At 48.6% G+C, this 23948-nt stretch overlaps 2 protein-coding genes across 3 annotated transcripts in view; one reads left to right on the forward strand and one right to left on the reverse strand.

The window, feature by feature from the left end:
- Positions 1-846: 846 nt before the first annotated feature.
- TRIM45 (tripartite motif containing 45) lies at positions 847-9601 on the forward strand. The gene is made up of 6 exons (XM_032881332.1): positions 847-1826; positions 3495-4228; positions 5502-5631; positions 6236-6350; positions 8031-8157; positions 9328-9601. The coding sequence occupies exons 1-6, from the start codon at positions 1339-1341 to the stop codon at positions 9474-9476; spliced, it is 1743 nt and encodes a 580-aa protein (XP_032737223.1). The 5' UTR covers positions 847-1338; the 3' UTR covers positions 9477-9601.
- Positions 9602-17944: 8343 nt separating this feature from the next.
- TTF2 (transcription termination factor 2) overlaps positions 17945-23948 on the reverse strand; it is a 41793-nt gene continuing 35789 nt past the window's right edge. Inside the window, exons 21-23 of one of the 2 annotated variants that reach the window (XM_032881334.1) lie at positions 23760-23842; positions 21963-22037; positions 17945-19311 (exon numbers count right to left, since the gene is read on the reverse strand). In XM_032881334.1, coding sequence (XP_032737225.1) covers positions 19167-19311; positions 21963-22037; positions 23760-23842 — 303 coding nt within the window. In that variant the 3' untranslated portion in view covers positions 17945-19166. Of the gene's footprint in view, positions 19312-21962; positions 22038-23759; positions 23843-23948 lie in introns of those variants that run through there. The other variant, XR_004385431.1, reaches the window with a different exon arrangement.

A 23948-nucleotide genomic window follows, 5' to 3' on the forward strand; every position in this document is an offset into this window, starting at 1 on the left:
ACGCCCTCAGAATTTCCGCGCCCCTGGCCCCGAAGGGAAACAACGGCTTCTCCAGCCCCAGCCACCAAGGAGCCAAGCTCCCCAACCGCCACCCCTCGGTTCAACGGTCAACTAGACGGGGCCCCAGAACCAGGAACTCAGGGCCCTTGCCCTGGGAAACGAAGCTCTTGTAGCCGCACTCTAGGCTTGAGGGATTCCTGAACTAAAATAAGATGGGTAGGCCCCAAGGGGAGCTCCGGGCTCACGCCGGCTGAGCAGAAACGTCGGTCGTCACGTCCGAAGCCTCCGCACTAAGAAGACGCCTGGTCCTACAACTCCCGGCAAGCTGTGCGCTGAACTCGGGGCGCCAGCCACCAATGGGAAAGCCCAGGCTGGTTCGTGGGCCCAATCCGAAAGCGCGAAGGAGGTCGTCCCCGGGGCTTATCAGAGCGGATTTTAAGGGGTCCTCTGGCCTCTCTGGTCGCTACAGCGATAGAGAGATAGTCCCCGTAAAAGGGTGACGCTGGCTATACTATGCCGCTCACTCCCAGCGCTGCTCTTTTCCTCCCCTCGGTCCGAGCCCTCAACATCCCGACCCCTGGCCCTCAGTTTGGTCCCTCCCCTCCCGGTCGTAGTGGAGAGGCGAAGATGTGGAATTTCCAAGCCTTATTGGATGCTGGTGGTGTCACTCTGGTGGGGGGCAGGGCCCCCAGCGGCGAGGGCCGCCCTTCTCGGACGGTGATTGGACTTCCCTATGTAGACCCGGACTGGGATTGGTGCGAAGAGGCCAGAGCCTCCGGGCACCTTGGGCCGCGGTGTTGGGGAGGCGGCGGCCACCCAGAAGCCGGCGGGACTCGCAGCTCCCTTGCCTGCCGTGCGCGGTCTGCGCAGGGCCGGGTCGAGGGAAGGAGGAGGAGGCCCCCCCCCACCTCATCACGCAGAGGCGGGGGTGGCGCTTGTCGCGTGTCGGGCGCGGGGCCAGTAGGGCGGGTGGCGGGAGGGGGGTGGTAGTGGAGGGTGTGAGAGGCGCGGGGGTCCGGGAGTTGGCTGCGGCAAGACCAGCTCAAGACGTAGACCTGGAAGCGCTTCCGGGGAGAAGGACTTGGGGGGCACAGGAGGGCGTGGGCGCGTCTGGTATGGGATGCCATGGAAAGGAGGGGGCCCTCCTAAGTAGATCTGCGGGTGGTTCCTTTGGCGACTCCTCTTCTACCATTTTGCCCTGTGAATTGCCGAAGAGAGAGGCCCCATGGTCTCTGTTCAAATTCTGGGAACTTTCTCTTTGGGTGGGCTTAATCACCTACTACTTCATTATAGAGCTCTCCACCGCCTTTTCTGATACTGGGCACAAACGTGGGGATTATGTCAGAAAAGAGGAAGCCGCTGCTGGGTCTCGTAGGCAAGCTCCCCAGGGGGACCGCATTGGGGAACTCAGGCAAGACTCACTGCCCTCTGTGCATGGGGCTTTTCAAAGCCCCCAGGCTTTTGCCTTGTTTGCACACAGTTTGCACCACGTGTCTGGAGCAGCTGGAACCCTTCTCAGTAGTGGACCTCAGAGGGGGAGACTCTGACACAAGCTCTGAGGGGTCAATATTCCAGGAACTCAAGCCACCCAGTCTGCAGCCGCAGATCGGCATCCTCTGTCCGGTATGTGATGCTCAGGTGGACCTGCCCATGGGTGGAGTGAAGGCTTTAACCATAGACCACCTGGCCATGAATGATGTGATGCTGGAGAGTCTTCATGGGGAAGGCCAGGGCCTGGTGTGTGACCTGTGCAGCGACAGAGAGGTGGAGAAGAGATGTCAGACCTGCAAAGCCAATCTGTGCCACTTCTGTTGCCAGGCTCATAGGTAAAGATGGGATACCCCTCCCCACCTCACCCCCCAGGTGTGGCTTAAGAGCCGAATACAAAGAGGTATCAAGCCAGAAATCCCCTGGTGAGCAGATGGGACAGAAAGCTCTCTCGAATGCCGTGTAAGGTCAAAGAGCAGTATATGCTGTCATAAACACTCTGGGATGGTAGTTAACTCCTGCAGTCTTACATAATACATCTCGGAATAATAGAAGCAAAGGTTTGCATAGTCCTTTTCAGTTTGCAAAGCACAGTCGCAGTTTCCTTGGATCATCAATCATTTGTATGGTGAATAATTGTAGTGGGTGCTGGATAAACAGAGAAGAATGCACAGCCCCTGGCCTCGATCGCATTTGATGCCTTGCAACTCTTACAGAAAAGCAGGCGCTGTTTTCCCTCCCATTTATTATTTGGGGAAACTGAAGCTCTCAGCAAAATGTGATTTGCCAAGGCCCCATAGCCAGTAAGTAGCATATAACAGAATCCAGTTTTTAAATCCAGGTCTTCTGACTGCATTCTGTGCTCTTTCTAGTAATCCATGCTGCCTTCCCAGTATAAGGGCTATTTGGCCGTGCCCCATCACAGCCTTGCCTTGGACCCTAGAGTGACTCTGGAGCTTGGTGAGGTGGGCCGATGATAGGTGCTTGTTGGGGTTCAGATTTTTGTCTTTTATGGCATTTGGTGAACAGCTGGTCACATGAATCACTCTCTGTCCCTTCTCCACCCCCACCCCCATTCCAGGACATCAGATGATAAAATAGCCAAGATTTTAGGATTATCTTAAAATAGTTTTTTAATTCTTCCTTCCATTTGTTTTCTGGTCTCACCAACAGAACAAGTTAGTAATCTTCAGTCTTTCTATTTTTAACTTGTAATTATGACTGCCTTGCTACCATCTAAATGGCTGACCCTGTTTTCTCCACAGCCACTCTTCTCGTGCCAGAATAATCATGTGAGCTCCGAGTTGCTATCATGCTACCGGGGCATCTCCCCACAGTCATCGGGTTTCCTGGGGATTCCCCTGAATCTAGAGGGTCACTGGAAGGGGGAATTAAAAGAGAGCTGTGACTACTGACCCATTGATTTAAGTCTTTCTAATAATGCCAGTGACTTGGGGAAAATTCTAGCTTGCTGCTTTGGGTGATACAGGCGCTGGTCAAAGGAAATGCTTTACCAAAATCTCAAGTGAAAGTGGAGGGAGACTCTCTGTCGGGGCCAGCTGGATACTTTTTAATTGCTGGGGCTTATTGCTGTGCCATGTGGCACAGTTTCTGTCTCTTGGTGCTGGGTTCCCACCATGCTCTCACCTCTAGCTTGCTGAAGGAGTAGGCCATGGCTCTTGTCTCAGCTTGCCAAACTAATGCTTCGGAGAAAGTTCCAGGCCATAGGCTTTAGTGTTGCAACCTTTGGCAAAGTCCCGTCCCAGGCCAGAGAGCCATAGTCTACTATCATTTTATTTAACATAATAGCCTTTTTGGAATAGGTGTTATTATTTCCTCCCCGCACAAATGAGGAGAATTGGAATCAGAGGATTGCATGGTTAAGTAAGAGGTCAGAGCAAGGGACTGAACTCTAATCTGTTTGACTTCCAAGCCATGCTCTGAAAACTGCCAGACTTGCCCAGCAGAACCGGCCCCTAATTGCCTGTCCCTGACTCTGTCCCTAGGCGGCAGAAGAAAACAACTTACCATACGATGGTGGACCTAAAAGACTTGAAAGGCTACAGCAGGATCGGAAAGCCCATTCTGTGTCCCGCGCACCCCGCAGAGGAGCTGAGGTTGTTCTGTGAGCTCTGCGACCGGCCCGTGTGTCGGGACTGCGTGGTGGGGGAGCACCGGGAGCATCCCTACGACTTCACAAGCAATGTTATCCACAAGCATGGGGACTCTGTGCGGGAGCTCCTCAAAGGCACCCAGCCCCACGTGGAGGCGCTGGAGGAAGCTCTCCTACAGATCAAAGGGATGCACACTGCCCTCCAGGAGCGGGTGGAGGCCGTGGCCGCCGACGTGCGAACGTTCTCTGAAGGCTACATCAAGGCCATCGAGGAGCACCGGGACAAGCTGCTGAAGCAGCTGGAAGACATACGGATCCAGAAGGAGAACTCCCTGCAGCTGCAGAAAGCCCAGCTAGAGCAGCTGCTGGCAGACATGCGGACCGGCGTGGAGTTCACGGAGCACCTGCTGACCAGTGGCTCAGACTTGGAGATCCTCATCACCAAGGGGGTGGTAGTAGAACGGCTCACAAAGCTGAACAAAGTCGAATACAGTGTCCATCCTGGAGTAAACGATAAGATATGCTTCTCTCCTCAGCAGAAAGCAGGCCGGTGCCGTGGCTACGAAGTTTATGGGGCCATCAATACCAAAGAGGTCGATCCAAGCAAATGTGTCCTTCAAGGAGAAGGTAGGAAGGCATTTCCCGCTGGCCTGAGGACATGGTGTTTAAGGAGGTGTGGCTTTTTCAGCTGGGGCCCTCATCCAGCTAGGAAGAGTTTCCTACCAGCCAGTTTACTGAGGGGGAGAGCCATAGTGATTGAAAGGACAGTGACCCCTCTTCCTCGCCCTTTCTTTCTGTTTCATTCTGGCCAGGATACAGTTAGTATCCCATACAACAGTGAGGCGTGACCCTTTTCCAGTTGAGCGAAGCAGTTACTAGCAAGGACCTCCAGGAGCATGCTAGAACAGAGACAGTGCCCAAAGAGGTAACAGGATAGGCCGGGGTGAAGTCCTGCCTGCCTACAGAGGAGCATGGCAGGGCCGCAGGGGGCTTGGATCATTCCGAAGAGAGTTTCAGAGGAGTGAGGAAGACAAGATTAGAGCATACTTTCGTCTGTGCCCTTCTTGGTTTATGTAAGCCACATCTTGACATTTGCAAGATTATGGTAGGCATTTCATTTGGTAGGGGGAGAAACAATTTCCATTGACTCTCCTGTCCCTAAAGGACCCTTCTGTTCCTAAAAGCAGTTTTTCAAACACCGATATGTCGGAGAGCGGTCCTGATGGGCAGACTGGACCATGGATGCAGCCTGACTGGCATGGGAATTCTTAACCTTTTGGAGGTCTTAGGTCCCTCCGAGAATGATCTCTCCCCAAGAAACATCCACTAATTTGGGCTTCAGGAGATTCTTGGACCCCTCATAAGCCTCTGCAGAGACCACATGGTAGTTCATGAGCCCCTCGTTAAGAAGCCCTGTTGCAACTGCTGGGCTGGAAGCTGCACCTAGTGACTATCTTCCCAGCAGCTTGGCCCAAGTGCTGAAGAGGCCAAGCCGATCAGCTGCACCCCCCACCAATTCAAGCACGATCTGCAGCTCGGACAGGATAGCTTTGGGCTTACAAACTTCCCTCAGAGGGCCTAGAGGTTTTCTGCTCTGACTACAGAGGTCCATCCCAAGTCTTTTCAAAGCTCCCTTAGGGCTGCCCTTAAGGTTCAGGATCCTGGGTGATCCAAGAGCAGCAACTGGCTGAGAGACAACCAGGCTTGCCAGGAGGGACTCCCAGGAGGTATGCTCTGGGGGCCGGAGTGGGAAGGGAAAAGGAAGGGAGCAGGATGATTACGATAAACAGGAAGCACGACCTTTTGTTCTAAAGAGAAGAAGGAAGATGGTGTCTGATCTGCAGAGGCAGGCACCCCGTCTGGCCTTTCAGGTGAGGACTGAGTGTTTGATCTTCTGCAGATCTCCACCGAGCCCGGGAGAAACAGACAGCCTCTTTCACTCTGCTGTGTAAGGATGCAGCAGGAGAGAGCATGGGTCGGGGAGGAGACAGCGTGCAAGTCGCGGTCATCCCTAAAGATAAGAAAGACAGGTGTGTATTACACAGCCTGGTGTCAAGGGTAATAAGCAGTAACAAAACTGGACACTTAAGGCCCCTTTGTAGATGGGGAGGTGTGCCTGCAGTAATTACACCCAACTCCCCCCTCCATGCCCCCCAGATGCTATTAAAATATGTGATATGACCAGTTGGAGCAGACGTGTTTTCTTCTGCGGGTTTTATGCCAATACTCCACTCTCTCCCAAAAGTCTGCTCCCTGAAAAATACTCTTATGTTGGACCCAATGGGCCCCTTCTCAAAGTTCAGCCCCACTCTGCTACTCCATTGGGCTGGGAGTATATTCGTGTGTCTCCTGGAATCAGAGGAGGGAGGAAAGCAGGAGGGTACAGCAAGTCCATTAAAGAGAACACAGTGATGCTTTCATGGAATTCCTCTGTACATCAGATTAAAGCAGCATTTTTATTGCTTCCTTCCTGTTGTGAAACTAGTTTCTGAGACCAGTGGAAGGGACGTCCTGCTTGGGGGACATTTCAGATGAATGTGGGGCAGAATGGTGTAGGGCTCACACCTCAAGTGGTGGGGCGGCTGCAGCAGGCCTGTGAGAGTGAGTGGTTTTTTGAACCCCATCTGCATTCAGTCCGGTCAGAGCGCTGGTGCGAGATAACAAGGACGGGACATACTACATCTCCTATACCCCCAAGGAGCCGGGTGTCTATACCGTGGTGGTCCGCATCAAGGAGCAGCATGTGCAGGTGAGTAGGACCTATCCCTGGCCCTGGCCTCCCTTCTCCCTGCTTCCTCTGGCTTCTACCATCTCAGGTTGTAGAGACATGACTTGGGGGATCAGCTGTGTGGAGGGATTGCATGGGATCCTCTTTTTTCATTCTCTTCACTTGAGAAATGACCCAGATTTTGCTGGTGACCGTAAGAACTCTGTGCCTATTCCTCCTCCTGGCTGTTGGGCTTGTATTTTGTCATTCTTCCCGTTGGAAAATTCTTAATTTGGGAAAGATACTTTCATCCCAGGGGGCATTCTGCCAGGGGACAAGCATACACATTCAAGTGATATCCTTTAGCTCAGGATTGTTCAGACTGTAACCAGACAGACTGGAACGTACTGGAACACAACTGGGGAGAGTTATGCCCTCTCCCCTCAGCTGACCAGTCGTCTCTCTGCATGACCATCTACGCTCGTAACTCTTTCGCCTATTTCCGTATGTGCTCTGCTCTTACCAGGGTTACTGTACCACCACCTCCGACGAGGATGACACTTCCTGGTCTAGAGATTGTGAATTTTTTAAAATTGGGCCATACTCAGCAGGTCCAGCAGAATCGCTAGTACTCATAGGTTTTCCCCAACCAGAAAGCAGCACTTGACAGGGACCATGAAATATCATAGTGTCATGACGTGTTGGGCTTGTGGCATGTGCAGGAAGGGAGGGGGAAGACTTCTGTTCAGCAGCCACTTGCTGCCTGTCTAACTATATTGGCCAGAGTGGGCTACCTGCCTCTGCCTACATTCTTAGGTCTTTGTTCCAGGCCGTTCAGGCCTAGGGATCATCATGCAGTTGGACTAAGGAACAAACATGCTGAGGTACACAGTCCCTATAGAGCAAAACCAGAACTTGAACCCATTTCCTTGAACTCCAAGGTGTTTTTAAAATGGATCGTAAATTCTTGAAAGGAGGAGAGATGGAATACTTGAAAGGCTTCTGAAGTACCAGATTCTGAGTTTTGTGTTTCTGCAGACAGCATGCTTCTCAGTCAGGGAAAGGCCTATGAGGTACCTTCTTAGCTACTGATTGTCTAACACAGGACAGAAAGTGGAGAACGGAAGTTGTCCTGGAAGGAGAGGGGCAGGTGGGAGAGTTTCGAGTTTGAGGATTATGAAGCACACGCTCTTCACCTTTCTGCCTGTGTCCTCACAGACTGAGACTAGGTGGATGGGGAAACAAATGTCCAGGATGGAGGGGAGGGAGGAAGGGAGTGAGGCTCAGTGTGTGAGAGGAGGAGGTGTGTGACAAGGCATTGGGAGAAAGGATCACGGGACGGCCTAGCCTTGTGGTTGTGGCACTCTACTAACGAGCCCCAAGACGCCCCTAGAATGGAGAAGATGGAGACACCAGTGACACAAAACACAGCTTTTTAAAAAATTTATAAATTACATTTATTTATATGGGCTTATTCATGTATGAGGTGGGCTCCATGCTAGAGCGGCCGCACAGAGCCCTTGGCTCTCATGCATTTGTACGTGGTGTCACACGGCTAAGCACCCAGCCAGTCACTGGTCCCTCATCCTTTTCCCTCCTGCTGTCCTCAACTCTCCAGGGCCAGGCCCTGTGACTGACACTGCGTTTAAGCAAATGGGTTGCTCAGCACATCCCTGTTGACTTATAACGTGCTGTTCTTTGCTGTTGGCCTCAACTTTGAAGGGCTCCCCATTCACCGTGACCGTGAGGAAAAGGCATCGCCCACACCCGGGCGTGTTTCACTGCTGCACGTTCTGCTCCAGCGGAGGCCAGAAGACGGCTCGCTGTGCCTGTGGAGGCACCATGCCAGGTGAGGAGGAACACTCTCGAAAGTCTCCCGGCAGTGCGGGGTCAACTACCACACAGCCACTGGGTTTAGGAGACTCAGACTTAGGCTCTCTTGCTAGGAATATAATCCATGCATATCAATACACCATAGCTCTAAAAGTTCGCTTAAAGCTTCTCTGTTCTGAAAAGTGAAATAATAAGCTTTAAAGTTCTGAGTTCTTGCAGTTCTGATCTAGTTCACCAGTCTTATGAGCCCTGTGTTTCTCCCCGGGATGTTTGATTTCCATCTGTACCCTTTCCAACAGCCTGGCAGTGTAAAAAAAAAATCTAAACCCACTCTGCTTAGAAATGCCAAGCAAGTCAAGGATGGGGAAGTGGGTGATTACATCAGTTGACCAGGTCTGGCTCTTTTCTTGGGGGAAGGAGGGTCGACTCAGGCAAGAGACCTTTTTTTTTTTTTAATTTTTTTTTTTTATTTTTATGATTTTATTTATTTATTTGACAAACACAGTGAGAGAGGGAACACAAGCAGAGGGAGTGGGAGAGGGAGAAGCAAGCTTCCCACTGAGCAGGGAGCCCAACTTGAGGCTCGATTCCAGGACCCTGAGATCATGACCTGAGCGGAAGGCAGATGCTTAATGACTGAGCCACCCAGGCACCCCTCTAATTTTTTGTGTAGCCCAACACAGGGCTTGAACTCAGGACCCTGAGATCAAGACCTGAGCTAAGATCAAGAGTCGGATGCTTAACCGACTGAGCCACCCAGGCACCCCCCTAATTATTTTTTAGATAGTATCCTATTGTGTCCTTACTCTGGTGGTGGGCCTTCAGATAGGCTCATGCACCCTTTTGCATAAACACTTTAGGAACTATCTTCTTTATTTCAGCCACTCTTCCCGTGTCTTTTATTTCAATTACTTTACAGTTAAAACCTAAACCGGTTCATCTCAAGTTAGCAGAATGTTAAAACCACGCTCTCCGAACTTCAGCAAACATTGATTGATGGGCTGTCTTCAGTCCTCAGGAGGCCTCCTCCTAGACAGGCGCCAGACAGCTTGTTTCTCTTGCCGGATTTTATTACATATTTTCACATCCATGAGTCCACGTGTTGCCAGAAACGTTAAGTTTCCACGGAAAACTGCTGGACTTTATTCTTAATGGTTGTCTTCTGTCTCCTCTTGGTATCATACAGGTGGGTACCTAGGCTGCGGCCACGGACACAAAGGCCACCCAGGGCGCCCGCACTGGTCATGCTGTGGGAAGTTTGCTGAGAAGTCAGAATGCACATGGATGGGTGGGCAGAACGCACCGCGGAGTCTACTCAGGACCGTGGCACTCTGACGCCTTCCTGGGCACGTGGTTGACCCATTAGCTGCAGTCAGCACAACTTCCAATTACCAGAGGACCCCAGACCTTGATTAATTCTGAAGAAACGGATAGAATTAAAAACAAAGTGCCTTATCTTACACTCTCGAGTTCCAGTCCTTTCTTGTGAGTCACTCGCTGATGGTATGTACGGACAGTCGAGCACCAGAGACCACACTTCTCTCTTCGTGATGGTCAGCAGTGTTCATTCTACACCGAGGCCCCCTTCTCTCGCGCAGGAATGGAGCACTCTACGCTGTTGTAATTTTGCGATCATGTGGGGAGTCTAGTTCCTAACTTTTGGATATGTAACTCGTTTATTTCTCCCAGAGCCACATGTTTGCTGTTTCCCTCAAAGAATTAAGACTGCCTTTCATCGTATCTACTTTTTCCTAGCACACTTTAAATGGTTCATAATGGGATCTTGCCATTGGGGTGGAGGTCCCCGGCTTCACCGAGGCCACGTCCATCTCATACTCTTCAGGCTAGGTTAGTATTTAATCAAGGGCAAACAAGCAAAAAGTAAATAAAGGGAAATGGTGTGAAATACCACCTCAGAAATTGGTTATGGTTCTACTCTTGCCAGGCAATCTAGCTACTTTCATCCTCCTCACATCTCCCCACCTGCTGTTATTTACAGAGGAGTCTTTACTCTGGTCTGGAAAGCTAGGAAGTTCGGTCGAAGCTCCGAGTCCTGGAGCGAGCCTGCTTAGCTGTTAGAGGCCGCAGAGAACTCTGGGAAGAGGAAGCACACAGCGCTGGTGCCTCAGGCCTGCCAACGGCTTCACTGTATATACTTGGTGTGACCTTCTAGGACTCTGGATTTCAGTATGTATTAGATATAATTACTGAAATCTGCATTTCCGGAGCCATTAAAAAGCAGGTGACTCATTTGAGCAGTGAGTTGGGTCAGGCAAAGGAAGCGAAGCAAGGAGACGAAACACACGGACTGTCAGTCATCGCGGGATACGTTTCTTTCCTCCTTAGGGCTGCGAGATAGCTACATCACAGCCGTAATCCTAAGATAGTCACTATATTCCCACCCTTGTCCAGGAAGATTCTCTTCAGTGCTCTCTAACCCAAATCTGATCTTCCCACAAGACCGTGATGGCCCTGTGACCCTCTCAAAGTGTTAGCTACTTGCTTTTCCTCGCTTCTTACAATCGCTGGGCCCCCACATCAGGAGGGTGTCCTGTGAGCTGATCATTGCTGCTTTAGGATCAGTGCTGCTTAGCCAGGAGGGATCTTTCCCCACAAGGGATATTTAATCATGTCTTAGAGACATTTTTCCTTGTCTAGCTGGAGGCTGGTGCCGCTGGCATCTGTTGTGTAGAAGTCTGGAATGCTGCTCAGCTCAAGGCAGCCTTCTGCTGCAGACCCAGTCCAAAAGGTTCACCGTGCCTCTGTTGAGCAGCTCTGTTCCAGACCATTACCTCTGTTTTTTCAAAAAATGGCCAGCCTTGAGCCTCTCATGCCTTTCTACAACTTGCTGCCCCTCCGTGGTCCCCCTCATTCCTTGATGATTTTAGCCTGAGCTTGCTGCCACAGCAGAACCATGCCTCATAGTCTCAGATTAATTCAGTATTCACATAGGCTTCTTAATTCCGTGTTCCTTTTCCCCTACGTTAGCCATACAGTCAGTCATCCCCTCCACCTGGCTGGGTTCCAACTGCACCCTCTGCATCAATTCCATTTCAAGCATCCCATGACCACAAGCTCCCCCATCTTTACGGCTCACCCACGAGAATAACCCGATCCTCTTCTGGAACATACAATCAGTGATTCCACCACCTTCTCATGGTTCCCCTCACACTTGCATGTGCTTTCCTTCATTCTCTCTCAGATTCTACAGACCCAGCATTATAATCACTCTCTTGCATGTGGTCTCCCTATCATTTTTGGTAAAACCCCTGGTTGGATCCAACACTCTATCTAACCTGACTGGATGATCCTGGAGAAAAACACAAGAGCATGAGGATTTAGCCTCGCTTTAAATCTACGACCACAAATTTCAGCGGGCACCTAGTTGTCTGACAACATCTCCCTTGTCAGTTGGCTCCCCCGCTCTGCTAGACAATTAGTTCATACTTCCCTCACAAACTCCACTTTCTACCCCACTTCTCCTCCCCACTTATGACCTTGCCTCCTGTTTCACCTAGAAAACAAAAGGATTCAGAAGAGAATTCTCCTACCTTCCCACCACATCTACAAATCTGCCTATATCCTTATCAAAAGCAAAACTCTGGGGGCACCTGGGTGGCTCAGTGGGTTAAGGGTCTGCCTTCGGCTCAGGTCATGATCCTGGGGTCCTGGGATTGAGTCCCTCGTCGGGCTCCCTGCTCAGCGGGGAATCTGCTTCTCCCTCTGCCTGTTCCTCCCACTGCCTGTGCACACACATTCTCTCTCTCTCTCTCAAATAAATAAAATCCTAAAAAACAAAACAACGAAACAAAAAACAAACCTCTATACTTGTATGCTAGACCACATTGCATCTCCACAACCCAGGAACATTGCTCCAGGAATTCCCTCAGGAACATGCTATAATATTTCCCCCTCTTAAAAAAACAGATTGCCCTTGATTTTTGTACTAGTCTGCTAGGGCTGCCATGACCAAACACCACAGAAATTGATTTCTCTCAGTTCTAGAGGCTGGAAGGCCAAGATGAATGTTTCTCTTGAGGCCTCTCTCTTGGCTCACAGGCGGCTGCTGCCTCCTGTGCCCTCATATGGCCTTTCCTCCGTGCAGACACTTCCCTGGTAGCTCTTCTCATAAGGACACCAGTCCTACTGAGTTAGGGCCCACACCCATGACCTCATTTGACTTCAGTTACCTCCTTATAGGCCGTTTCCAAATACTGTCACACTGGGGATTAGGGCTTCAGTCTATGAATTTGGGAGGAACAAAATTCAGTCCATAACATGTTTCACCCCGCCAGCAATGCTCCATTTTCTGCTTCCCTTTAAAAAACTTCAAAAATAATTGTTTACTAGCTCTACTTCTCCTTGCATCCTCTTAGGTTTAACCCCATCAGGCTTTCTTCCTCACCCCTCCACCGCTTCCTCACCCCTCCACCTCTCATCAAGGTCCCCACTAATGGCCACATTATGGAACCCAGTGATCAGTTCCCAATGTTTCCATCAACCGCATTTAACACAACGGATCACTTTGCCTTCCTTGAAACATTCCCTTCGCTTGGTTCGCATGGCATCACTCTCCTTCATTCTGTCTCTGACTTTTCCTGACTCTTCATCTTTGCTAGTTCCTCTTCCTTTCTCCCGATCCAACACGTTGGGCAGCCCTAAGGATCCATTCCTGCATTTCTATGTCCTCCCCCTCCCTAGATGATCTCCTCCTCTCCTGACTCTAAATACCATTTAGACATGAAAACTCCTATGTTTATGTCCCACTCCAAATTCCAAAGGATTATATCCGATAGCTTAACACCTCCACTTGGAGGCATCCCAGGCGCCTCAAATTTCAGATGTCCACAACAGAACTCCCAGTTTCCCATTCCCACTTCCCACCTGCCTACACTGGCAAACTGCTTCTCCCGCAGTCAGCTCCACCTCTTTTGGAGTAAAGTCCAAATCCATTCTTACAGGTGGTAGGTAGAGTCAATGGCCTGGCAAATGTGTTTGACTCCCCCTCTCACGTACACCTCCAATCCACGGGTGAGTCCGTTTGGCTTTCCCTTTGAAATACATCTGCTGAACACCGCTCTCCACCTCCACGGCCACTGTTCTGGCATAAGACACCCAGATCTTTCCCCTGCCTCCTAGCTGGTCTCCCTGCTTCCACCGTTCCCCTCCTGTGGCCTCTTCTCCCATCAGGAGTTAAAGAGGTCCTTCTGAAATACCTCAGATCACGTCACTCTTCCACTTCACACCCAACATCTTCCCAACTCACTCAGAAAAAAGCCAGCGTTTGCATCAGCATGTAAGAGCCTGCACCCCGGCTCCCTGTTCTCTCATTCCTCCCCCCTCACCCCTAGTCACTCTGTTCCAGCCCAACCTGCCTCCCTGGGCTCCACAAACCCTCCACGTGCTCTGTGTAGCAGCCTTTACAATCACTGCCCCACCATCTGGAATGCTCTTCTCCAGATACTTAATGATTGTCTCTCTTTCTCCTCAGGTTTCCGCTCCTATGTCAAACATCATCTGTCAAACATCATCCTATCAGAGAGGTCCCTAACTACCCTGTATAAAATAGCAACTCGTCACCTCAGGGCTCCATATCCCCCTCACTCGGCTTCATCCCCACCTCACATACATATTCTATTTGTTTAATGTTTGTTCTCTGTCAGCTCCATGAAGACAAGGATTTGGCGTTTATCGACCACATTGTTCCTGGCACATAGTAGAGGCTTAATCAACATCTTGTTGAATAAAAAAAAGATCTCATTTGGTACAAGTTTCAGTTTGGCTGTCTTTGGTATCTGTTTCTATACGCAAGACTTTGCTTCCCCCAAACACCAGATTTGTCATTTAACCAAATACCACTTGGGGAAAAAAAAAATATCAGCCTTTCTCTCAAACCTGCTAGATAAATTGTACACACTTTAGGGACCAGCCTTGAATTTTCCAATTACCTCAGACATCCAGGGAATTGCTTTGCCGTGGAGAAGCTTATTGTATTACATCATTTTTCCCCGTGTGTCTTTTAACAAATCACACTTCAGAACCGAGGATAAAAAGCTTTTCATGTATTTCAGTTGGAAAAGGGTTTTGGTAATTGTAGAACTCTACTGTAGATGAAGCTCTGTGCAAAAGAAAATCTCTGTCAGACATCCACGTTCTGGCAAATGCCCTAGCCTTAAAGCAGTATTCATGGTAGCAATTCCTTTACAAACACTAAGATTAGTTTGTGTGGGAGGACAGGGGTGGCTTGCTCATTGGCCTGCCGTACAGTGGGGTCCAAATTCGATTCTACTGTCCTACCAGCTGACAGACCTGGCAAAGTTAAGAGTGATCTGCAGAGCCCCAGATTCCTGAGGTGAGGGGAAAAAAAAGAGAGATCTGAAGATTTAGGAATTGTTCCCAGCGTCGCAAAGTGCTCCAGAAATCACCCTTGAGTTGTGAGCAGTGAAGCATCAACATCAACAAGGTACAGTGTCATGAGGTAAATTTTGTCTCTGGTGTTACAGGTAAGACAAGAGAGCCACAGATTACCGCCTCTGTCCTCTGGGATGCTGTCAAAGGATAAACACCTTGGCTGTCTTGGATAACAAACACACATCTACCAGGCGGCCCGCCCACTCTGATCTCTGAAATGCAGTCCTCGCTCAGCTTTACCCCAGAGGATGCATGCCTGCTGAGTTTGTCTCCAGGGGAGGTTGGGCGAAGTGACCGCTAATGGAAGCAGGATGTAAAAAGGCATTTCCCTCTGCCTGGTTAGCCTTTCGGTACTGACTTCAATTCCCTCGCTGCTTTCCCAGTCTTCCCTAACTAGTTCTTGTTCTAGCTCCTTGTCCCAAGCCCTCCCAGCGACCACCCCTCTCCCTGCAGCCCTTGACACCTCCACAGCCAGTCGGGAGACTGTAAGCCTCAGGGAGGACAGGGATGGTTTCAGGTTTCGCTTTGACCCTTTGGTTCAGTGCCCAGCAATGCCTGGCATATTTAATATCAATTTTTGAACAAATGATGTACAAATGATGTAGCAGTGCAAGTATTCTCCCCATCCTACCTTGCATACATCATCTCTACCCTCCCTCAGATTAGCTAAGGAATCTGGGTAAAAGGACTCAGGCCAGGACAGAGGTGTATAGCTGTGGATCTGTCTGCCGGGTTCCCTCCCTAGGGGTGAGGTTCTTCCTTACTTCAATCCCCACCTACTGACTCTGGGTGGGTACTTGGTGCTCTCACTGACCCTAATTTCATTTTTATTTCTGAAAACATTTTCATCTAGGTGACATGCTTAGGAATTCTAAGTTCTTATTATAATTCTTGGCGTTTCCAGCTATTTTTAAAATTCTGCCTTTTCTTAGGACAAGATGCTAGACAGCAAAGAGCAGTACAATCTCCCCCTTTGTAAACCCAGTTCTCTCAAGGCATCACGGTCAGTATCAAGATTCCCAATGACCACGGAGGTCACTGAGCACTGATGGCTCCACAACTGTCCTACTAGTTCAGAAGAGTCTGGCTTTACCTCTGAGCCCGGCTGAAAGCCGCGTCATTGGGCAACACAGACAACCACAGAGTAAACAAGCTAGAGGTCACACATAGCTGTTCGCAGTCATGCACACAGCCGCTAGAGAAAAGGGTCATTCTCCATGCAGATGGTATCCTACCTGCTGCTTTTCATGACCGCATGGCAACAGAAGTCCTTAGCGGGATTTTTAAAGGGCTCAGGGTTCTGTCCAGCTATGACATGCACTGCACACCCTCTGTGATCAACACTGCTAACGAGAAGTCAAACCATAAACCTGCCACAAAGGCAGATCTGTCACACGAGAAACCCCTGGTAAATTGGGTGCTCTGTGGGGTTGTGCTTCTGGATGGATGCTTGCCAGCTGGCTTTCAGCTGCACCCAGGCTGCTGTCTTACCCTCATATGCCCAGACCAGGTCCCACAGCGGTAACAGGCGTGCCTGTGTGACCCTTCACAGCTTCTAAAGCCTCGATGACATCCTGTCCTCGCCTGAGTCTGGTCCAGTAGGCAGGCAGCCGTAAGAAAATCCTCCAAGTTAACAGTGTTTCTCTCCTAAACAGTGCTTGGGATGTACATGTTCATCGAACAGGCCTTCTGACGTGACCGATGTCCATCCCCTCAAACAGGCTGCGGTGTATAGAGCAGTTACCACATTCCCAGTGGAGCCTGATGGGATATATACTAATCCATACACCTTACAGATCAAAGAGCTGAGCCTCGCAGGGAACCTGTAGCTAGCCTACTATCAGACAGTCAGCCCAGAGCAGAGAAAGGCTTTGTACATCCTTGCTGGCCTGGGAGCCACTGTTCTCAGGGACTGCACCTTTGCCCTGTGTGTTCATCTTAAAACCTGCAAGAAAGGGCAATCTTACTTCTTCGTTTTCTGATCTCATCACGGACCTTATTGTAGTTGCTGGGTTCTGAAAACAATGCCCACCTTATGAATGGGGCAACCAAAGTGCAGAGAAGTTAATGATCTTTGTCAGGTCTATGTCCCCAGCTAAAACGAACCTGGAACTCAACTGAAGACGGAGTTCTACATGAGAACTCTTTCTATGGGCCATACTGTCACCTTTATCGGTCTTTAGACCTTGTCCTGAGAAAGCACCTTTACTTACCCAGGCTCTGATGCCTCGGCCCACACTGTGACTGGGTTAGCTTCAACTTCCACCCCTGACTCAAGGTTGGCACTCATAGTTCCATCTAGGAGAACTACAATCCATTCTCACAGAAATTAACAGATGTGTTTTGGAAATGATTGCTAAGGGGAAGAAGGAAAGAGGAACAGCTTCCCAAAGTATACAAGTCTCAAGAGCTTTTATCAGAGTACCAACTGCTATCTGACCAACCCTAAAATCTCAATGGCTTAAACCAATATTATTTCTTGATCATGTGATAGCGCCCTGGGTGAGCGGAGGTGAGGAGGGAGGCACAACACATGCAGGCTTTACTCCAGTCTTGGGAATTGAGGCTTACTAGTCTGGCAAAAGATCCATGGCCCCAAAGGAGGTTAAGAATCCCTGATCTAGTGGTTTCTCTAGGGCCATGTAGGCTTCCATCAGTTCCTTGGCATGTAGTGGGCCGATGAGGGAAGAAACAGTGTGACGAATCACTCGTAAAGTTGGAGGGGAGGTAAGAAATGACTTACATTACCTCTTTCCTTATCCATTGATTAGAACTCAGTAATATGGACCCATGTAACTGCAGTGAACGCTGGGAAATGTAGTCTCTCTGGGTGCCCAAGAAAAGGAGATGGGGTTAGCAAACACACATTATCTCTGCTACACTGTCAAGCACACATTTATTCGATTATACCAACCATAACGCAAATACTAAATGATACAATGCTAAATGAGAGAATGACAGTACATGCCACAAATACTATCAGTTTGTAAAAATGCAAATACAGGCATACCTTGGCTACTGCAGGTTCAGCTGCAGACTGTAATACAGCGAATATCATAGTAAAGTGAGTCAAATGAGTCTCTTGATTTCCTAGGCATATAAAAATATTTACACTATATTGTGGTCCATTAAGTGTCCAATAGTAGAATGTCTAAAAAACTATCTATCTTAATTAAAAAATCTTCTATTGCTGGGGCGCCTGGGTGGCTCGGTTGGGCGTCTGACTTTTGGTTTCAGCTTGGGTTGTGATCTCAGGGTTGTGGGATCAAGCCCCGCATTCGGCTCCATGCTCAGCACGGAGTCTGCTTGAAATTCTTTCCCTCTCCCTCTGGCCCTCACCGTGCTCCTGTGTGTTCTCTCTCTAAACAAACATATTAACTTTTTTGAAAATATTCTTTTATTGTGAAAAATACTATCATCTGAGCTTTTAATGAGTCGGTGGAGGGTCTTGCCTCAATGTCAATGGCGGCTGACTGGTCAGGGTGCTGGCTGCAGTAATCTCTTAAACTAAGATGATGGTGAAGTCTGCCACATCGAAGGACTCTTCCTTTCATGAATGATTTCCCCGTAGCATGGAATGCGGTTTGATAGCACTTTCCCCACAATGGAAGTTCTTCCAAATTCACAGTCAATCCTCTCAAACACTGTCGCTGCTTTGTCAACGAAATTTATGTGATGTTCTAAATCCTCTGGCATCATTTCAACAATCTTCACAGTGTCTTCACCAGGAGTAGGTTCCATCTCAAGAATCCATCGTCTTGGCTCATCCAAGAGCTCCTCATCTGTTCAAGTTTTATCATGAGATCGCAGCAATTCAAATATAATAATGATGAAGAAGCCTCAAACACTGTGAAAACTACCAGAATGGGACACAGCCACAAAGTGAGCCAGCGCTGTCGCAAGAAATGCGGTGTCGGCAAGGCACGATGAAGGGAGGTCTGCCTGTACTGGAAAGATGCCAGGTAGTAAACTGTGTTTCACAAGCAGCACATGATACTCTAGCAACGGGAAATTATGGAACACCACGAATGAAACAAGAGCAAACACTGGATGGTTCGAGAATACCCAAACCAGACATCTGTTCACGGACGACGCACCTCCTTGCCCTGAGGCTGGTGCAGCAGAACTGTCTGGCCAGAGACAGCTGCAGAGGCCTGGCCTCGGGGTCCACTCTCCGCCCTGCCCCAAGACCTGTTAGAAGGAGCAGCTTCATTGGTAGGAGAGAGGGAGGGCCGGCACTGGAAATGGCAGTAACACTGGTTTCCCGTGAGCTGAGAAGAACAAGGAAACGGAGGGCTTTCTGAGTTTTTACTGAGACTTTTGTAACAACTCCCCTGATTGTTTTCCAAAATTATCTAACTCTAAGGCATATTCTTTTTTCTGAAGTAATTATTTGGTTTCTACATTACCCTTAAATGAGTTGACTGATTGACCTGATGACCCAAGTGCTTAATGTGATCACTGGCGCCTAATTCCTTGGAAAAGATGGTGGCTCCTTCTGTGGAGGGCCTGGCACTTGCCAGTAAAATGAGAAGCCGAGGAGGGCTTATATCAGGTCACTGTTCCAGACTCTACCGCAAACCCGCAGCGGTACGACCTTGAGCCCTAGAAAAGTTAGATGCCAAAAAGGACTTTGAGGTCAGCCAGGGTGAGCTTCTTGACAGATGTGCCAGATCCTGATAGGACCTGTTTGGCCAAAGTTTTCTTCTTCTCTTGGAGGTGTAAGATCTTCTCTTCTACTGTTCCCTCACAAATAAATCTAAAAAAAAAAAGAAAAAAAAAAACACAAAACCAAACAGATAAACAAATAATCAGAAACGCAAAAAAGCATATTTAATAACCTAATCAAACTTGCATTTATGCTTTAGTTTTTACATGAGATTTCTTTAAGTTGTCTTAAGGTTTAGTTAAAAACTCCACGTTTATGAGAGCCAAACAACCTTGACTAAACATGTGCCCGTTTAAAATGATGGGACTCAAATTATTTTTCATTTCTTTCTGAAGCTAAGGTAATTGGGAACGTGCCAAAATAGGCAAATGCTATCCCTATCTAAAAAAATGCAGAGATCCAGCTGTCACCCAAAAAGCTCAACCCTGATCAAGTCAGAAGGCCTTAGAGCTTATCAAGTTCCTGCCGTGTGTGCTGGTGTAAGTACAGTGTCTTATTTCTTGGCGAATTCACACTGAGGACAGGTTTTACCCCCTGAAGAAATGCCACTATACTCATTCCCTCATTCAGCAAGTACTGACTGAGCATTTACAATATTGCCAGGTGCTGTGCTAGGTGCAAGGATGGAGAGATGCACGCAGTCCAGTCTTGTGCTCTCAAAGAGAACACAAGAAGAGAGGCATGAAAATACACAATCACACAAACTGGAAAGTGCTACAGTTATACATCCAGTGTGCACGGAGTAAAAGCAAACATCTCCAGTGTTCGGGGAAGTCTCTGTTGAAGACCGAGTTCATAATGTGTGGCCTGTGGGATGAGCAAGGGTTTGCCAGAGGCAGCAGAGAGTGGGCGTCCCAGGGAACAGGAATGGAAAAACCACGGCCGAGTTTAGAACAGGGTTATGTCAGAGGAAGATCAGGTGGTCCAGTCTGGCCAGGGCAAAAGTCAAAAGGACTCCACCATGTTACAGAGCAATGACAGAAGCTCTGGAGGACGGTGGAGGTCAGATCATGAGAGGCTCTGCATTTCATGCAAAGAAATTCAGACTTGAAAGAGGGAGATGGCAGTGTGGATAGGAAAGAGGAGATGGTTTTGAGACATTTCAAAAATAAAATGAATGGGGGCGCCTGGGTGGCTCAGTGGGTTAAAGCCTCTGCCTTCGGCTCAGGTCGTGATCCCAGGGTTCTGGGATCGAGCCCCGCATCGGGCTCTCTGCTCAGCCGGGAGCCTGCTTCCTCCTCTCTCTCTGCCTGCTTCTCTGCCTACTTGTGATCTCTGTCTGTCAAATAAATAAATCAAATCTTTAAAAAAAAAAAAAATAAATAAATAAAATGAATGGACTTGGTATGTGAAAAGGGAGAAAAAGGGAGGAACCCCATCTGTGGCTCTAGGATTGGATACAGATATCCTATTCATGTAGAGGCAGTCGTCAGAAGCGTCGAGAGATCGGAGGCGGTATCTCACTTCAGTCTGACATTCTGAGTTCCTGGAACTTGCTCCACAGTGAACACTTGCAGGTATCAGATTTAGGAGCTGAATGAGATGGGTGCACGAGTGAATGGATAATGGGTACCCACTCAGATTCAGAGGGTTAGCAGGGATTTGAGTATCGAGGTCTGATGCTGGAGGTCTTGGGGACGCAGGTTCAGACTTTTGGACTTCCTGGAGCAGACAGGATTACTAGGGGAGGACCATACAGGGTGAGGTGAGAGCTAAGGACAGGGAAACCAGCATGATCGCTGTGGAATTCACGGATGATCTATAACAAGAGTGGTTTCAGTGGATCAACAGGGGTGAGAGGCTGAGGAATGAATCTGAGAGGTAAGCAAGACAAGACAGTCAGTTATTTCTAATTCTTCAGGAAACCCGGCCCTGAAAAGGAAGGAGAAAAAGGGGTCCGTTGCTACAAAGGGATTGTAGCATTAACGCTGGTTGTGGTTCTTAAGGGGAAAAGTCCTGAAGAGAGGGACATTCTATAAAAATCGCTGGCTTGTGCTCTTTGAAAATGTCAATGTCATAAGACACAAAGAAAGACTGACATATGGTCCCAAATTAAAGGAGACAAAAGAGTCATGACAACTTAATACTACGCAGCCTCTAGGATTTTCCTTTGCTGTGAGGGACGTCACTGGGACAAGTGGCAAAACAGAATAGTCCACAGCTCAGATAACTGCACTCTATCAGTGTTAATGTTCTGATTTTGAGCCTTTTACTGTGGTTATGTAAGAGAATGTTCTAATTTAAAAATGCACCCTGCAGTATTTAAGGGTAAAGGAGCACCACGGCTGCAACTGACTCTCAAATGGTCCAGAAAGAAGTCTACACGCACACAGACACGTGCTACAGCACATGAGCAGTTTCTGGTATTATTTTTATAAACAAGGTTTTGGGGGATATTATTCTTTTAAGAATTCTTACATCCTTTTCTGCATGCCCGAAGTTACGTCAGCATAAAAGTTAAAAGCAAAAAACTAATAAACAAAGGGTGGGGAGGAGGGTACTTTCCCTAACCCTAACATACAAGCCTTTTCTTCTCTTGCAGGGACCAACCAACCCCAGGACACCCCCAAATTGCTTGTGTTCCCTTCTGGACTGTGAATACCAAGGGCACCGTGACTCAGGAGCATCACTAGTCAAGTGATCGCCAAATATTTTACATTCTGTTAAAACGTGACCCAAGAAAGACTGGCACAAAGGGAAAGCCTGTGAAGGGGCCTAAGCCCCAGCAGGTCTTCACTTACTTGTGCACAACAACATCTTTCTGCTGCCCGACACGGTAAATCCGGTCACAGGCCTGGTCTTCAAGTGATGGATTCCTGTGAAAAGAGAGGCAAGGCTCAAAGGTGCTGCCACCCTGGACTGGGTGGTCAATGGCCCTGGGCAGAGGCGGCCTGCAGCTGTTTCTGGATGGTTCTGCACCTACAAATGGGGTTCACAGTTTTAAAGGGTCAGAAAAAAAACAAATAAACAAAAAGCCCACAGTGAAGAATGCGGGACAGAGACCCATGGGGCCTGCGAGGTCTAAAACAGTTACCATCTGGCCTAAAATATTTACAGAGATCTCGCAAATCCCCGTCCTTGGCTACGCTGGCCCTGGAAAGGTTAGTGTCAGATACTTCTTGCCCTCAAATGAGAAACTCAGGTCAGTGTGCCAACAGAAACTCAGCACCACCACCAGCTGACTTTAAGTAACTTTAAGTAACACAGGTGAACCAATGCTCCAATTCAGTCACTAACCAGTTGGATGAACTTAGGCAAGTCACCTCACCTCAACCCTCTTTACTTGAGATTGCCACTTGGAAACATGACGGCTGCCTAATGAGAGGGGACAGCTTTCCCTTTCTTTTTTTCTGTAAAGATTGTATTTATTTGAGAGAGTGACTGAGAGAGAGAGAGAGAGAGAGCACAAGCTGGCAGGAGGGGTAAAGGGAGAAGCACTCTCCCTGCACTGAGCAGGGAGTCGGATGTGGGGCTCGATCCCAGGACCCTGAGATCATGACCTGAGCCAAAGGCAGATGCTTAACCGACTAAGCCACTCAGGTACCCCGGAACACCTTCTTAATATTCTGGGATTCAACTAAAGAGACTTAATTTCTTTCCTTCTTTACAGATGCTATCAACACCAAACTAGTTTCTCATCTTATCTCTTTAAAACCTTGGACAACATTCCTCCATTTCAGAAAACAGCATTTCTTTATTTTTTGAAGATTTTAAGTAATCTCCATACCCAACAGGGGTGCTCAAACTCACAACCCTGAGATCAAGAGTCACACGCTCTACTGACTGAGCCAGCCAGGCGCCCCCAGAAATCAGCATTTAACTCCCACTCTGCTCTCCTCCCTCAAACATATCAGGGAGTCCTAAGACCTAAACACATTCTCCCAGAAGATGGTACTGGGTTGGCCTGAGTGTGCCAATCTGCACCACCTGGAAAACCAGACGAATATGCAGCGATCTCTGCTTGGCATAACTGGAAAACCCCAAACTGAGACTAATTAGGACATTTTTCTCCTACCAACACACACACTCATTTATCTTATTTCCAGGAAATTTGCGGTTACGCTCCCAATGTTGATACGACTCATGCAGCCAAGGGCCTTGTGTTAAGCATATTCCTAACGTAACTAGAAAATTCCTTCTCCTTTTCCTTTTGGAGTAAAGCTTCTCCTTCTTTTCCAGCGCTGAGATTTCCTTGGATGTCCACAAATGGCGTGAAATATGGTATTCTGAAGAGGTAAAACTGAGTGATGTGGCTCTTAGCCAGGAGAAAAAGACTTCTTCCCAGTTTCCATGGAAACAGATGTAAGATTAACAGTAAGGTGAATGCTATTTTAAGCAATCATTTGAAGCCTGGCTTGCTCAGGAATTCAGGGCCATCAACAGCCCCACACCCTGTACAGACCAGGACCTGTGCACAGGTGTGCAGCCGAGGCAATGGCCCAATACAAAAAGGGCAGCCTCTCCACAAGAAGTCAGCAGCCCCCCCCGCCCCCACCCAGCTATGCTAAGACAAGGCAAGATAAATCCAGAGTCATTACCAGTGCATGTCCAGAAGAAAAAGGTGGTTTCCTCCAGTCAGGTTTAGACCCACACCTCCAGCCGAGAGAGATATTAGCATAACCTTCAAAAGAAAGCATGGCATTCCCTTTACACAGATCTGATCTCCTAATACACCTCTCCCTCTGTCTCTGGTTCAAACCCAAGATCAATACAGATAAGTACCACAT

Source organism: Lontra canadensis, unplaced genomic scaffold (genome assembly GCF_010015895.1).
Source record: "Lontra canadensis isolate GAN:19392208 unplaced genomic scaffold, GSC_riverotter_1.0 scaffold75, whole genome shotgun sequence".
NCBI lineage: Eukaryota > Metazoa > Chordata > Mammalia > Carnivora > Mustelidae > Lontra > Lontra canadensis.